The sequence below is a fragment of the Fringilla coelebs genome (genome assembly GCF_963513975.1).
Source record: "Fringilla coelebs genome assembly, chromosome: 5".
NCBI classification, from domain to species: domain Eukaryota; kingdom Metazoa; phylum Chordata; class Aves; order Passeriformes; family Fringillidae; genus Fringilla; species Fringilla coelebs.
Genome location: NC_140033.1, coordinates 64,947,302 through 64,964,897, shown reverse-complemented (window position 1 = coordinate 64,964,897; position 17,596 = coordinate 64,947,302). Strand labels below are relative to the sequence as shown.

The following is a 17,596-nucleotide window of genomic DNA, read 5'->3' as shown; positions in this document are numbered from 1 at the left end:
ATGTGTCAAGGTAAGTTCTCAGCCTTAGTGCTTCTTGCCTTGCCAATTTCCTGGGTCAGACTCCCAGTATAGCTCAGCTTCTCATCAACAAATCCCAGTGTGCCCCTGTTTGCCCCTCTCCCTTCCTCCACACCCCCCCAGCTGGAGCACCAGGCTCCCTCCAGCCCTGCCTGCCTTCCACAGCTGCTGCTGCTACACCTTCCTTGCCTGGATTTGACTCTCACACACTGACATACCTAAAAGCGGGAGTGCTGTAAGGAAATACAAGAATATTGGGAATTATCCAGAGGGGAGAAGTAGTGGGAATAGGATGGCACAGGGCACTAACTGGACTCCTGGTATCTTAAATGTGCCAGGGAGACCCCTGATCCCTAACATCCCCAATTCACTGTTGGTGACCACACAGCTTTTCCCTTCCAGGATCCCAAAGCTCTTCAGCAGCAAATCCTGGGAAACAGTTACTGGCTTTAGGTCACTGGGCTGAAGTACTGACCCCAAACAGCTCACTCCCTGTTGTCACTGCTTGAAGGAGAGCGAGGAGCAACTGGAATATCCACAAGCACATGCAGGGTCCTGAATTCCCAGGTGCCAAGAGGGGGTGGTGAAGGTTTCACTAACAAATGGACTGCCACAGTCAGGTTTGTTAAGAACATAGCTAAGAGGGGGTGATGAATTGGGAAGGATAGAAAACACTATTATTTCTTTAAAACATAACCACTGATGGGCTGCACAGTCCAGCCATCACAGTTATGGCAGGTTTTTGATGTAGGATTGATTATTCGTATGGAACAAGAAGGCTGCAGATGCCAAAGTCCGAAATCTACAAGCCAAGAAAACTACCCCAAAATATTAGTGCTTGTCTTTCAGACTGAGTCTAAAGAAAGAAGTTATGCTTCCTTCTGTTCTGAAGAATCAATCATTCCCACTGTGACATGCTCCAGTGTAATAACCATAACAGTGCCTTCATTGTAAGGCACCCAAGAGGAAAAAGTGAATTACGATGGGAGGAAGATCCAGAAATCCTAATACTAACAACTCTGTGAAAAGAAGGTAAATGCTCTTTTGTAAGCTTATTTACATTTTATGACTTGTTTAATCTGAAAATTAATAGCACCTTAAAATGCTATTTTGTTCCAGGAAATAAAATCCAGGTCTGGAAGAGAAGAATAGTTATGCAAGTGGGAAGGCAGAAAGTTATACATTTTAAATGCTGGCACGAGCCATGAGGTGTAAGTAGGAAGCTCCTTCAGGGCCAAAACCACACTACAGATTGCTTTCTGTCACACTAACTTTCAGAAAGGACACTGTCACTCCCATGTAGGTTAGAATGCAATTTTCCTCTCTTTCACAAAGAGCAAGGAAGATCTTCTGTAAAAGTAAATACTGTCTTGCAATGCCACCAGTCTGTCACAGGAAAATAATCACAATGTAGCACACTGAGACCCAAAACGAGCAAACTTTTCTCTTAGAACTCTTTAGGGGGTTTTTAGCATTTCAACACTGCAAAAAATATGAATGTTTTCAGAATTAAACATTTAGAAAGAAATCTGCAAAAAATATTAAAATTCTCCTACGACTTTCCTAAATGAATCTGTCCTTTAGTTTTGCTAAAGAACAGAAATCAAGCATTTGTGGCTGTGCATCTTTCCTAAATAAAGCATTATCAGCAGAGGTATTAATGGTAAATAGCATTAGTATTCTGAAAGGTCATGAATAGAGATTGTTCTGCAACAACAGAAGCATTTCCCTACTCAGGCATTCAGAGATAAGTTTATAAAGATTCTGAAGAGATAAGCTCATCTTGATAAAATCTCATGAAAATTCACATCTTTAGTTCATCAGGTTGATCTGTACTGCTGATTAGGAGTTTCTTGCAGATATTTTTGAGATTATTTAATTTCAGAGAAATTGGTATGTCTAATGAATGGAAGGAATCATGAGAACTCACAGCACTTAAAGGTAAAAATAAGGTCAGTATACAACTACATCTTAAGTTTGGGGAATCTTAATAGAATTTTTCAGCATTTTTTTTTAAATCTGGATTTGAATAGAAGAGAGCTATTTTAATCTTAGCAGAAAGCTGACTTCCTGTCCCTAAGTAGCCCCAGCAAGGCCATTAAACTAGAGCCTGCAAACATAGCCACTTACCAGCTCCTGGACTGTCCTAACAGAGACAGCACTTTGCTACTTGTCCCTGCTTTGTTGTTGTTGTTGGTTTTGTTTCTGGCCCTCTGCTTTTGAATGTTTTTTACTTCCCAGATTTCTTGCCATGTGTGTCTGGGCAATCAGTGTAGTCAGTCATCCTCCTTGCTCTCCCCAAAGCCCCTGTGCAGGATCCAGGCTTCCCAGAAGCCAAACATGTTGCAGGAAGAGCAGCAGAAATCCATTATTTGTGTTTCTAATGTGCCAGTGTGTGGCTAGCACTAACTTTTAGTTAAATCCAGAAACTGATGAAACGCAGGAAACTGGGAGTTGCTGGTACTGGGGAAAACATCAAGTGCTTTCTAAGAGGTATAAATTGTCATTTGTTTGCACAGCTTCTTAGTATTTTCCAGTATTAAAGATGGAAACAGTTTTGTATTTTCCAGAGGCAGACATGGAATCTGAAGATGTGGATAAGAGGTAGATAAGCCACTGGCACTCAGGTCTTGTTTAGTGCAGCCAAAAGTGACATGCCCAATAAGAGGAAAAGGTACAAAAAATTAGTAGATTTACAAAACCAAAAGATTTGTATTTGTCCTAAAAATGGTTAAGAAATGTAAGAGGTAACCAATGAAGAACTTCCAAAACTCTGACTGTCAGGGATGACACCAGGTGGTAAGAACTTCCTGAACAGCTGAATAGATGGTGTCAGCTTGGTTCTCCATACAGCACAGGAAACACAGTAATCCTTGATTTTCAGTCCCAAGAACATGTGAAGAAGTACAAATCTGACCAGCTCCCAGGGCTCTTGCACTAATTCTAAAGTATCTGCAGCTGCAGGGCTTCCTTTGACCCACACTGAAGTGACACCAAGACTGCAGACACACTGACAAAAACAGCATACAAATATCTAATACTTATCAACTGAAAAAGGGCTTTTTTTTTTTTGATTACTTAGTTCCTGCTGTCTTTTGTCTGGGAACCATAAATTACTTTTGTGGTAGGAAGAGTAATAAGCTGCTTTGACATCCATCATAAGTGAATCTCTGAATTGAATGGCTGACTTGCTACCTGGCAGTAAAGACAAGGAAGATTTTAAGGGACAAAGTAGATGGAACAACTGCTGGTTATCCTCTATTTCTGTGCTTTCTTCTAAAGCACAATTACCTTCTACATTATTGTTTGTGTGTCAAACATCCCCTTTAAAAAAAAGTGAAAAATCAAAAAATAGCCTATTAATGGCCAGACTGGGATGGAGCAAAAGTACAAGAAACTGAAAGAAGTAGAAAGTGAAATTAAAATGGTCAAAGTACATAAATTTTATACAGTTACAGGACTATTTATGATAGCTCCTGGGCTAAGGTTTGTATGTGGATAAAAAAACCATACACATAAGCCTTGCACATAATTAGGGCAAAATTCTAGGGTGAAGCACTCCTTCCCTCTACCCCATCCATGCATTTAATGCCAGCTTGTGAAGGCTGTTGGGGATTCAGCTAATGAACAGGACTGTCAGAGAGCATGGAGGCAAGAGGCCACATGGAGCACAAGGTATAAAAATTCCCTTTGAAGGGACCCAAGGTGCAGGTTGGAAGCAGTGTGAGCTGGCTCCTCATGGAGGCAAACATCTGTGGATACACACAGGAATAGAGACCCATGGCAATTTGAGACAATGTCTCAGACATCTGATAGTCCAGCAACCTACAAGTGCTATATTTGATAACTTTGCTGACTATTTTAAGTATATAAAAATATACTTTTATTTATATATATATATAAATATATATTTAAATGCTTGCTATTATTCAGGAGCAGAAATTACTAATTTTTAGTAATTTAAATTACTAAGTTAAAGTTTCTTAATGCAGTGCAACCATAAAAACTCATTTTATACAACCCCACTGATTTCAGTAGGTGCACAAAGATTTGTTTGCAGTAATCCCTTATGATACAATTCATGGTGTTTAAATGCTGTTTTATCCTAGCACTTGAAAGAAATACTAAAACCAGACAATCTTCCTTTGTCCTGCTGTAACCATGAATATAATTGTGGCAACCTCCAAGACCTGCCAAAACAAGAGGGTCAGGGCTGTGACAGGAACACACTTGACCTGCTGTCATGGCAGATGTGATAGTTGGGTTGATAGGTTCCTGAGGAATGTACCATTCCATCTGTCCCAGCATGAAGGAGAAAGGCACCCAAGTTTCACATTACATGACCCATAAATTAATTACATGGTGTGAGGATCACTGCTTCTCCCACAGCTTTCCATGGCTTGTGCATTACCTGTTTCACAGCTGTAACGATGCCCCATGATGGAAGATCCCTGAGGAGATCAGACACTCCTTCCAGTGACCCACGTGGCACCCAGAATGCTCACCTTGTTGAGGACATCTCTCTGAGGACATCCAGTGACCCACATGGTGTTGCCCTGTTTTTTAAAGTTTTTCTAAGCCTTCTGATGTTTACATTCTTGTAACAAACTTTCTCACACACTTTATGTAAATAACTTATTGTTTTGCATTCTTTTACGGAGGAGGAGAAATTTGATGGACTGTTGGTTTGTCCAGTGTCATTGGAGAGGTGGCACTGTCACCCTCCAATCCACTGTCACTTTTGGAAATCTATAAATGTTGGAGTCAGAAATTAAAAGTGCTTTTTTTACCTTGGGAGAGCTGCGTGTCCACGTCATGTTTTGTGTCCTATAGCAACAACATGGCACCCAGAATGCTCACCTTGTTGAGGACATCTCACTGAGGACATCCAGTGACACACATGGCACCCAGAATGCTCACTTTGTTAAGGACATCTCACTGAGGACATCCAGTGACACACATGGCACCCAGAATGCTCACCTTGTTAAGGACATCTCACTGAGGATATCCAGTGACACACATGGCACCCAGAATGCTCACTTTGTTAAGGACATCTCACTGAGGACATCCAGTGACACACATGGCACCCAGAATGCTCACCTTGTTAAGGACATCTCACTGAGGACATCCAGTGACACACATGGCACCCAGAATGCTCACCTTGTTAAGGACATCTCACTGAGGACATCCAGTGACACACATGGCACCCAGAATGCTCACCTTGTTAAGGACATCTCACTGAGGACATCCAGTGACACACATAGCACCCAGAATGCTCACCTTGTTGAGGACATCTCACTGAGGACATCCAGTGACACACATGGCACCCAGAATGCTCACCTTGTTAAGGACATCTCACTGAGGACATCCAGTGACACACATGGCACCCAGAATGCTCACCTTGTTGAGGACATCTCGCTGACATCCAAGGTAGAGATGAGGCAGGATTCTAGTTGGGCCAGTGTTGGAAACAGGTAGGCAGGGTTGAGAAATGCAAGTAGGGATGAGTGTGGATTTTCCTTCACAGAGACCAGGGAAAGAGCTGGAGAACTCAGCAAATCCACCTGTGAGAGGAAGAGCAGGTATTTAATCTACAAACATGCTGGTGCCTGTCCCAGTTCTGGGAGAGCAGCATTTAGATGGAGAGGCACTGAGGGGCAGCAGGAGAGCCTTGGCAGAGAAGCTGTACTTGTGTCTTTCCTCAGGTCAGCTTTGTGGTTCTCCAGACAAAATGGGAAACACAGTAATCCTTGGTTTTTCACTCCCTAGAATATGAGAAGAAATACACATCTTTCTGTGGAACCATACATCAGCAGCCAAGGCCTGGCTATGTATTCCCACTCTGTCTGGAATATTTATTTCTCTCCCTCCACTTCTCAGAAGTTTTTGATGCTTCTTCCCATTCTTAATATGTGGAACTAATTCTTCAGAAAAACAGGCACAGCACCCACCACACCATAAGCTGGCACACCTTTTAGTCTCCACCCTACCAAGGTGCTTTCTAGACACTTCCATCTCCCATATCAGCTTACTTTTAAAATCCTACATTACTAATTAAAATCCTACAATACTAATTAAAATCCTGTAACTATTTTGTGTGCTGCTCCACAATTAATGTATTTCATCCAGGACACTGGAAGAAGTTTCATCTTTCAAAACCACACCAAACCAAGGCTTCTCCATCTCGAGTGGGGGAAGTGAAGCAGAGGGAAGACTCACAAAGCACAGTGAAAATCCCCAGCTCTTTCCTCCCAGATGAGCAGAGTTTTAACTGAAGGAAGTGTAATTATAACCTGTTCAGAACAGAGCACCTTTTTATCATCAAGGAATTGAAGCACTGATGTGCTCAATCTGCCAAATGCTATGTTCACTATGATTACAGTTTGAAGATGTGAATTAAAATTAGGAATAATCAGGAATAAGCTAATGTACTGTTTTGCCAGGGCTTGCATTATCATTGCCTGAATTATGCCTATTCTTTAGCTTTTAAAATCTGTATCATTAGTAAATATTAAAATGCCAAGGCAATAGTGTGTAACAACCCATTTTATCTAATAAAAAAGCCAGCAAGCAGATTCTAGAGCAAACATTTTATGAATTAATTCCTGCTCAGTCTCCTGAATAAATAAATAAATAAATAAACAAATAAAATAGATAACTTTACTATTTTGTGAGACAAGCTAAGGCACTGCTCAGTCTCCTGAATAAATAAATAAATAAATAAATAAATAAACAAACAAATAAAATAGATAACTTTACTATTTTGTGAGACAAGCTAAGGCACTGCCCATCAGGAGCACAGATCCAGCCTTGTTCCATCAAATGAGAAGAAGAGTTTGCAAAACAATTCTCTCACATACTTGCTACATTTTCTTCTGTATGGCCCAATGTTTTCCTTTCTGTTACAGGGAGCATTCCTTGAATTTATAGGCAGTGTATACCTCTGAGATTGAATTTAGGCAGTTATTTGAGAGGAGAGTGAAGAAGAGGAAATCAAGTATTTGCCTTGGTTTCATTTGCTTATCCTTTTTTTTCTGGAAGCATTGTTGGCTGCTTTGTGGATCCTTTCACTGACATGGCTGGAAATAGAGAATTCCTTAAAAAGAAGCTGCAGAAGCAAGGATTTTACATCTGTGCTATCTTTGCAAAAGACTGCATGGGAAAAGTTCAGCAAAAAAGGTCTTCCCAACTACCTAGGGATTGGTCTCATTTCTGTGTGAAACCTGTGGCAAGAAATTAAGCAGGAAGCTAATGTGCAAAACACCTGAGATTCTGGGGAGATGGAACCCATGCTCTGTCATCCTAAGATAAGGAGCACTCTTTTAATTTATTTTGTTTTATTTTTATTCCAGGACTGTATCAAGGCTAATAGAAATGATTCAAGATTAGATGCTTCAATACTTCCTTCATGGCATTCATCCTTTCAAAGTCATGTTTCATCTTTTCTACTCATGCTTTCCTAGTAACATGTTGCTTCAGGATCTTTACAACATGAATTACACTCACAAAACTCTCAAATCTTCAAAGTCTGACATTATACTGCCTGCCTTTACATGTGCACTAAGTGAACCCTCCTTTCCTCTGAGCATATTTTAACCTGGTGTTAGTGTCTGTACTGAACTGATTTGAGAAAGCACAAACCCAGTGATTTGGTTCCAGTATTAAGCTGTCTGCCCTGCCATCCTCTAGGACCAGGTTTTCAAAAGGTTAGTTGCTTTTCAATGAATCTGGCTTTGATTTATGGCATTTCCCAATATGAAAAACCCATTCTAGGTCAATCTGTATGGAAAACTTGCTTTAAAAGCCCACAAGCAAGCAAACCCCAAACCAAGAAAACACACTCACATATGCATCATTGTTAAGTACCAATTTCTTTAAGTGCCACAAACTATCAGGGGTCTGGAACAACAGCATCTACATGTACAATCTTGGAGCTATCATGGCATTATGAAACTCATTTCTGTTCAAAAGAACTGTACTCATCACTATTTGCTTGCACTAACTTACAAAATATACATATTTTTAAAATACACAGGGAAATATATTTTAAAAAACCCTCAGCACCTAAAAATGGATAGAGAAAAGGGATTTTTATTTCAAATATCTCTGTTTTCTAGCACAGATGGTGGCTCCCCAGATGAACTCTATGACCAGTCTACATGAGGAGCCTCTTATGAGGAAAGTGTTTTAAGCATTCAGACCACCTGTACACTTCTGCTGTAAATGAAGCAGTTTTCAAAAAATAAACCTTAAACACTTGGAAAATTAATTTAGTCTACAGGTAGGAATGCAGAACAGAAAATTGAGCCTTAAAAGAAAAATGGGACAGGTTTTGTTTCAAATTCCATAATTTGGGGATGACCTTTGCAAGAAGGCAATTTTTTTCCTTTAAATCTCATTACCTACCTCAGTTGGAACAGGGACATTGGCAGCACTGTGCAGTTTGTTTTAATTAGAGAAAATACACTTTTCTTCTGGAGCTAGTTTTTAATAACACCCTTTCTTCCACCACTGCTCCAGCCTCATGTGAATAATAAATCAATTGCAAGAGCATGTTGAAACTATGGGGGGGAGAAAAGCAAAAATCCACACATCATTAACAGAGCTGCTGGGTTAATAGTTTCACTGAATTCTTTGATAAATGTCACCGGGCCTTGGAAATACATGACTGACAAATAACTCCAAAATATTCTCTCCTCAATAGCTCTGAACCACACAGGTTTTCTGTATTCTTAGTGGTAAGCTGAGCTGAAACAGCTCTCTTGACATTCAACAGGATGTCTCTACAAAACCATGTCAAGGTGCCAAAAGCTCTCTGCTTTTGCAGCCCTTGTGTGTGGCAGACAACCCAACACCTCCCAGCCCTTACAGCAAAGTGTTTCTTGCTTACAAGCCTCCACATCCATTAGCAGAAATCTGGCAAGACCCAGTAAACCACTTGATTGCCCTGTTGCTATGGCTCTGCAAAGTGGTGACTACAGACTTCCCTTTGATCAAGGCTTCCCTAACTACAGCTGGGATCATAAAGGTATGATCTCTAAAGGAATCTTGGTATCAGAAGTGTCAGCTCCCTTCTCAGCCAACTCAGGAAACAAAACAGGGCCAAACCCAGAACAGATGAAAAAAGTTTCAGCACAATTCTGCTGTAAAAGTTATTCCTCCTTACAGAGTCACTGCCTAAGTTCTTATATAAACAGAATTCCTCATTAACTTTGCTAGAAACAAGAAGAGGCAGGGAATGAATATGGGATCAGGAGGCAACAAATGATAGAGAAAAACTGTGGATTTGGGAAGAGCTTCCTTTCACTGAGGGAATGGAATCTATCCAAATCCTTATGATTAATTAGTTTAACTACCACTAAGCACAAATCCTAAATGAATCCAGAGAAATGACTCCTGGGAAGCACAAGTTCATTTCGCTTGTGTTGTGTGGAAACAGAGCAGGAGCATTCCAGTGCTGCCAGCTGCCCTGCTGCAATCACAGACAGAGCTCTGCAAACCACTCTGCTGGTTTGCAAATGAAGGATCAGCTAAGCCCCAAAGGTCTGTATTGAACACTTAGTAAAAAGTTGTGAAATGCAGATCATATTTCATTGTTTTTATCCAATATTTAATAAAACCTTTCCAGTGAAATGATACCATAACAGGACAGGTGGATGGTTCTTATGTTCATTCCATGTTACACTGATTTCTCTTCTTCTTCCTGGTATTTATATTTCCTTCAATGGGATGTCAAACCATTCAGAGATGTGACCAAAATTAGACAAGACAAATTCACAGGGAACATACTAAGTACTCATTTAGCCCAGGGAAGAGAAAAAAGGTTAAACAGAAGCATCAGTTACAACAAAATCAGTTTTCAAAATGCAAGCATTGTTCCTCATTCACATCAGACCACAGATGCTCCCTCATACATCCATCCTATCTCTCAACTTAAATGTATTTCTAACATATAGGGAAAAAAAATCATCAGGAGGCAATCCTAATATCTCTTTATAGTTGCTCATAACATTACTCGTGAAACAGCCAATTCTTGAAACAGCCAAATTCCTTTTCATCATCCAGTGTCTGCAGAGATGTGCACCAGAATTTTTATCCTTAATCATCTAGAGAGAGCTGCTCTTGCTAATCAGGCATGTGCATACTGGCAAAGCAGACAAAGGAACAGAGATCTGACTGTGCTTTAGAGATAAGGTGGGTTAAGTCTGTGTATGAAACTGAAGAGCAACAGCTGAGGTGCAACTCTGAGTTTCCACATCTCTGTAAGGAAAGGGAAAGATGAAAAGAGGGAACCTTAGCATTAGGTGTGACTTGTTTTTTCTGTGTAACTCCATCCAAGTACGGAGACAACTCCTACAAAGGTGAGAGCTCCTCTGTACACAAATCCTAGCAGTTAAAAATGTAGAAACAAGCTGACAGTGCATTTGTGCCATGAGGATTTTGTACTATTTCTTTATAAATGCAGTCATGAAACCCAACTTGGAATGAAAGAAAGGTGAGACAATAGGTGTTCACATCCCTTCACATGTTTGCAGCGAGCCTGGCCAGCTACAGCTCGATGGAGAACCCCAGCAATTGCTTCTGAGCCCCAGAGCCTGGCAGTGTGGCCAAGGCAGAGGGGAGAGGAGATTGAGCTGGAGAAGAGGTGGTAACCAGGGTGAAAGTCTCTGGCATCTTCTCCAACTAATGGAGACTAACTCCAAAGACCAGAGGAGCAGCTTTCCAGTTTCAGGCTAGATAAATATGCTTTTCATCCAAGTACCTGAGGGGCTGCAGAACCAAGGAATCCCACCTGCCACCAGTGCCCATCTCACAGCAGATCCTTTCATACTTCCAGCCTGAGCTCCCTGGTCACACCAGCAAATCCACTCCTAGCTCAGCTTTTCAGGGAGAGACACTAATTTGAGGCTCTGCACTGTACCAGTGCTCATTTCATACAGCTCACACAAACTTCCATTTTTTTTTTCATTTAATGACTCCTTTTGTCAAGCCTTATTGAAGCTGACCAATGAGCTTTTGAAACATCTTTTGTGGGTGACAGCAGAGACACAGAAAACATGGCAACCCCTAAGAGCTTGGCTTCCCTAAAACTCCAGGCTAAGAAAAGCCTAAGAAGTGTTTATTGTAACATCCCTGCAGCTCTAGCTGGCCCTGCAGCTCCATGTGAGGAACAGAAAGATCCTGTCTGGTGCTCTTGTTGGAGCTGTAATAGACAGTGGATGTGTCCTTTTTTCACATGGAGTCTGCTGGAAAAGACCACAGACAAGGCACACTGGTAACAGAGCAAACTGGCATTTTTCTGAAGTGCCATTCAAATCAGATACTGCTCCTTTCCCTCTGTTTTGGATTCTGACTATTCTGAAAAAGCCAAAGGGAGAAATTGGTTTTCTTCAATGAATTCTTGAAAACAGACTAGAAGCTACTTCCTTCCTTTTCCCACAAGACCTAATTGTCTGCCAGTACATCAGTGTTAATTCAGCATCAAAACCCATTCTTTCAAAGCAGGGAGTGGAAAAGGTCTGAGACCCAAGTGATGAGTCAGAAAACCAAAGACTACATGCATGTACTAAGACAGCATTGCAAGGAGGAGAATATGAAGCTTGTGGATTTAACAGACAATTCCACCTTTATTAAATCCAGAATTTTCTTCTTCCTTAAGGGCACTAATTTTTCACAATTTTATATAACCTCAAACAAATAAATCTTGTATTGCTATCCCTTTTTAAAAAGGAATATAACCATACTTTTTTTTCTTTTTTTCATTTAATTTTACCTTTTAAAGGAAATAAAGAATAAAAAAGCAGGAAAATTTGCAACTACCTCTAAAACTTAATATTTAGGCCCTAAGATTCTAAGTAAGCCTCACCAAATGCCTGCATTCACCAAAGGTATGCAGTGGAGTAACTCATATTTAGCTTTTGGGGCTTTCTTTTCCTCTTCTAAATAGCAATTAGAATTTGTTACTGTAAATAGTGATTAGTGCCAGGGCTGTAAGGTAACATTCCCAAAAACTAGGCTAAAAAAAAATAAATCAAACAGCACTATAGCAAACACAAAATATCCAAACCCCGAAGTTTTAGGTTTGCTTTGCCTCGGAGGCTCTTGGTGCTCTTTCCCAGTCACATTCCTGTTGAACATTAACGTGTTTATCTAAAAGCTGCAGTATAGATTTTTTTCCCTTGCCGTAAGGAAGGAAAGCTGTAAACTTTCTGACTCACAAGTTTTATGAATCTGCAATGTTTCCACTCTGTTTAAAGAGCTGCAGACCTCCAGAGGCACTACAATTGCCGCATTCCAGCTCCGCTCTGCAGGGACCCGTGCCATTTTCCATTACATAAGCTCAGGCTGGAGAGCCCTGTTGGGAGGGCTCCCATCCCATTCCTGTCCCCCCTCCTCAGCCACGGGCAGTCCTTCCACAGGATCCAAGGTTTCACACTTTAGGAAAGCCAGGGGTGTTTTTATTCCAGTGGTGTTCAGAAAGCGGCCCCGTTATTCCAGGTGTTTTACAAGCACAGTAGCAGGGGAAGTTCTTTGCCCTGGAGGGTTTCTGCCTTTGGTAAGACAAGGTTAATAGGCAGGTTAAGCAAACAAGGAAGGCAAGATATGTGAGAATGGGGTCAAGCTTCCCATCCCACCCAAGTGCCATATTCCACGTGGCATGGCAAGTACAAAGAGCAGAGTGGACACCCTCACTCGCCCTTTCTGCCTTTAAGGGGAAAAAAAGCCAAAAAACCTTCACCATAATTTCAGTCAATTAAATTTCACAGGCATCCAGAGGTATCCAAAACAAAAGCAAACTTAACAAGTTATTCTTGGGTTTGTGAAATGTTATGTGAGCTCTACTTTAGTCAAACCTTGCTCTCTCTCAAAAGACAGCAAGTGGATACACATATGAAAGTAATAAACCCTACTCCCATTCTTCAAGTGCTTAAAACAATTATGGCACTAAATGAACACTGAAAATTGCATTTTAAGTACAGAGGGTGGGAGGATAGTCAGAGGCCTGGCTGTAGCCAAGGGTACTTGCTTTTCTAAGCTCTCTTAAAAATTGATGGAGAGGGAGACTTTTCAAGGGGGTGATTCAGAGCTAAGCTGCTTTCTCACTCTCATCTCCTCCCTGCCAACACTGGCTGTGCTCCATGGGTTATGGGACCACTTGGGGAATACTGCATTCCCTCAGCAAGATTTTACCTCTCACAGTAGAGGCTTCCTTCTGATGGAATCAACCAGTCAGAATCTCAGGAAAGCTGGCATCATTGTGCCAATCTCACCTCCTCCAAACGGTGGCAGGATATTTAACAGCTCATTCACACTATACTTATTTCAATTTGCAGATAACCTGATTATTGTCATTGAGGACACCACCATTTTAAGGTGTGCTGGGGTACTCTGCAAAGACTTATATGTAGGAAACACTCAGAACATCAGTAAGCCACAACTGAAAGTTACAAAGCTCCAAATCCAACTGTTAAAAGGTGTCAGGATGTTTGCCAGGACTTTATCAAACCTTGTGCCTTCTTTCAGTCCACACTGAACCACCCTTACTTGCCATGGGGGACTGCAGAAAGTGGGAATAAAGCCCTGTGTCACAGCCCTGGTCCCTTTAGCACATGGAAATGACCAGCTCTACCTACAAGAGAATATTCTTCAGATTTCCTGCTCCCCTGCCACAGGGAATGCTCCAGTGGAGATGCAGGAATGCAGGGAGAAAGCACTGGGCTTTTCTTACCTAGGCTTTTCTTTAGACAAGTAAGACAACACAATGGTGAATATGCCCTAGAGATACTTCAGTATTTTTACACTAAAGTTTTCTTTAAATGGGCTTCCAGTTTCAAATATTTCTAAATGAATGGCAGGATAAAGAAGACTGAAGAGTTCCTGACTTGCTTACTTCTCCTCATATCTTCCAGGCAAGTCTTCCATTTGGTATACACACCTTGTCAGGTGAGGGACAGGTTGGGGGAAACAAGGAATTGGGAAGTTTCAGCAAAAATATACCTTTTGCCACACTCCCTGGGTAATCACTCACTGCTTTGTTTCCAGGACCTTTGTCCAATCTCACTGAACTCATTCTGCCTAGCATGCCCTTCACTGTCCATGCATATGACCCCAACATTTGTCACTGAATAAAAAACCAATAACTTATTTATTCCTCCTTATTACTCCTTCGTGCTCTGCAGGAGTTTGTCAGAGCTCTGCTGAAGGAAGAATCCATACATCCAATTACTGCTGATATTTTTCATGGGCAGAAGGGTAGCAAGAGATTAGAAGGCAAGTCCCCACCAACCATTGCTTTGAGAGGGAGGCACTCAGTGTTTCAGTGTTAGGCTATCACAGTTTTTAATGACAGTTTGACACATAGAAGGGTTTTGTTTAGGTTTTTTTCCTGTCTTTCAGGACAGCTTCCATTTAGACAAAGTGTTCTCAACACAGATCAAAAAAAAGTTTAAAAAAAATCAACACAAAATAAAAAGTTGAGCTTCACCTTCTTTCACAGGAAACATTTGAAAGGTAACTGTCCTGAAGACATCTGTGCTTGAAGGAGCAGAACTAAGCCAGATTAAAAGCAGGGGAGAACAAGTATGTAAGGAAAGCAGAATATGAATGCTTCCATTCACAAAGTGGAACAGAATTTAATCAAGACTCTTGATGTTTACTGCCTTCATAATGATCATTCAAGCAAAAATCACTAGTCTCTCCTAACTGTTTCTGCAGAGCAAGCAGGAAAATCATAACACTACTAACTAGGAAAAGGACTCCATTGCAAGTAAATCCAATTCTCAAAATATGAGAAGGAATCAGGTGACATCCCTGTGTTTAAATCTTACATAAGTCAGAGTAGAAGATGCCATGATGGGAACAGAATTAAACCCTTGGTGTCCACATTTCAGTATTCTGTGCACTGTTAAAAATTAAGTACCAAATGGAATATTTAATTCCTGAGAACATCCCTCACCAAATTATGAGTATTTTTATGAGGTTATATCAAGATCTTAAACTAATTGGTAAGGGTTCTTTTGAGGTCTTTACAATAGTTACTTCAATCAAAAACAACCTCCAGGGCAGGGCACACCTTTATGAACAACCTAAATAAAAAACCACCTTACTGAGTGCTCAGTAATGGGGGGTTTCAACAAGAACAGAGGCAGGAATTTCAGGTATTTGTTAAGTACTCCTTATTCCATCCCAACAAAAAATATTTTCCTACCCCAAAATGTTTATTTAAGCTCACTATTTTAAATAAACCAGATTTAGTGGCATATGGAAAACTCAAGTCCAAAGGTTCTTCTTTTTACACAGTACACTGACCCCTGCCCTCATTATGGGCCATAAACATTTATTAGAGTTTGTCATCAGTGTGCTGAGACAACATATTTTATCTAGTTTCCTACAGCCACATATCAATAAACTCCAAGGAGCTTTCTGCAAGACTGAATTCACACTCAATTCTCCTTCACCCCACATCCTAAAAGGTTTCTTGTGTGTGCATTGAGTAGCTAGATTTTTAACACATGTTAAAAAAAAAAAAGCACACGAAATAAGCACTTAACTGTAATAGATCAGTAGTAAATAATTTCCTTATATTTCCCTTTTTTATTGTCCTCCTCTTCCACTGGTTTTAAAGCCATCAGTTGTTTCTGCATTCATAAATATCTCAATCCTAGCTTTAAACAAAATTTAACCAATATATAAACAAATATACAAAAATATACACAAATTTCCTCTTATGTAAACAAACAAACCTGATCTTTGCCATTTGACACACTAAAGTAAAAGTCCTGCTTTTTATAAGGAGGATTTTGACACATTAGATTCCCAAACTAACCCTTACCAGCTGTGTGTGGCTAAGTTCACCCCAGCTCATGTGCACGAACATCCTGCTTGTGGTTTAGGTAGCATTTTCATCTTGAACAGAAAATGCCCATGTGCTGGAAATGAAAAGAAAACCATTTCTCCCAGTACCATTACGATACATGGAACTGGTGATTGGCCAGATGATGCGCTGGGAAGCTGGGAATAGCTGGGAACAGCTTCCCTTCCTGGTCCTGTGCATTCCTAGGAGAGCCACAGGCAACTCTGAGAGAGGAGACTCTGAGCACTTCTTTCACAGGGTCCAGCAGATGAGCCAGAAGATCAAAGAGTTCCTCACACAAGTGAGGAACAGAGTGAGGAAGGGAAGGTCATGACACTTTCCTGTGCTTGGCCCCTCCCCAACACCTCCCTGCCATGAGGTCTAATTCTCAGTTGTAAGAGAGATGTTTCCATCGTGGAAATTAAGTTGAGGATCGACTGATTCCTGCCTGGAGCTGTAATCTGCTTCAGGTTATTAAAAACCCCTCAGGGCAGCTAGGCAGAGTTGGGAATTTGAACAATCAAAGGATTTCTGAGGAGATACTAACTGTTTCTAGACTGGCTTCTTTTTCAAATAACACTTTAAGAGAGTATTAACCACTTATTTCAGCACTTTTGCATTAAGCATTTACTGAGCCTACACACCACACAATTCTTAGTAGCTCATATGTAAGATTTACTTAATACTGTAATCCACCACCCACAAGTGTAATTCTTACCTAGATAGCAAAGAAAACAAAATCACCAACCCTAGCCAAAGCAAAACCCACTTGGCTTACTGTAAGTAATGCTCACATGAGCACCAAACTCATGTCCAAGTGCAGAAATTATTCACTTTCTCTGCAATCACTTTCAAAACAAGTTGAGAAAAGTTCTCTCAGTACCACAACCTCTCACTGTCATGTGAAGTCACTGCAATCTGTAGTGAAACCCTGTTGCTAAGAGGAAGCATCTCTCAGGAGTCATTTCCTTTCTCTCACCATTATGCAGTCCCTGTGTTTCAGCATTTCTCAGACACTAGGTGTACACTTCATTAGATCACTGATCCAGTCACTGCAATGGATTTCCTATTTAAATTTGTCATTCCTTCTTCTTTCAGCCTTAGATCTACTTCACATCCCTCCCTGCTCCTTCTTGTGAACACTGTTTGCTGTTCCATGACAGAAATAATGGCACTAGCACGTGCTGAGAGCAGCAAATCCTGTGTTATAAGGAATTGAATTTCTATATGTGCTTTGACCTGGGATTTAAAATTAAAAAAAAACAACCAAAAAAACCAACCAAAAAACCAAACAAGAAAAAAAAAAAAAAAAAAAGGAAGGCAAAGGAAAAGACCTAAATGAAGTGCTTCCCACTTAGGGAGCTGAAGTTTAAAATGTCACACAAACTAATCTCTGTAACTCTGGGAGATCATTTCCTTTGTTCTTATTTTAGCAATTACCAATTCAGTAAGGAAGAGATTTTTTTCCTACCATGTACAATACTTAAAAAACCAGGGAAGCCCATTTTTTTACTAATTTTTGACCCTAAAGTAGAAGACATATGCATCTAAAAACCTCTGCGTTGCTCCATTTCCATTTACACAGAGTAATGGTGTAATATATCCCCTGTAAGATGCAATTTCTAAGCACTGCATGTATTCTGAGTGTCTTTGTATGCAAAAAGAACTACAGAAAAGTCTCTGCTGTAACTGAAGTTTATACCTACACTTGCAAAACTGTACAGG

General features: G+C 40.5%; 1 protein-coding gene across 3 annotated transcripts in view; it reads right to left on the bottom strand.

The window, feature by feature from the left end:
• DUSP16 (dual specificity phosphatase 16) overlaps nt 1-17,596 on the bottom strand; it is a 63,481-nt gene that overhangs the window by 10,290 nt on the left and 35,595 nt on the right. For all 3 annotated transcript variants that reach the window (XM_084205743.1, XM_084205742.1, XM_084205744.1), the window contains one exon: nt 5,419-5,582. In XM_084205743.1, coding sequence (XP_084061869.1) covers nt 5,419-5,582 — 164 coding nt within the window. The remainder of the gene's footprint in view (nt 1-5,418; nt 5,583-17,596) is intronic.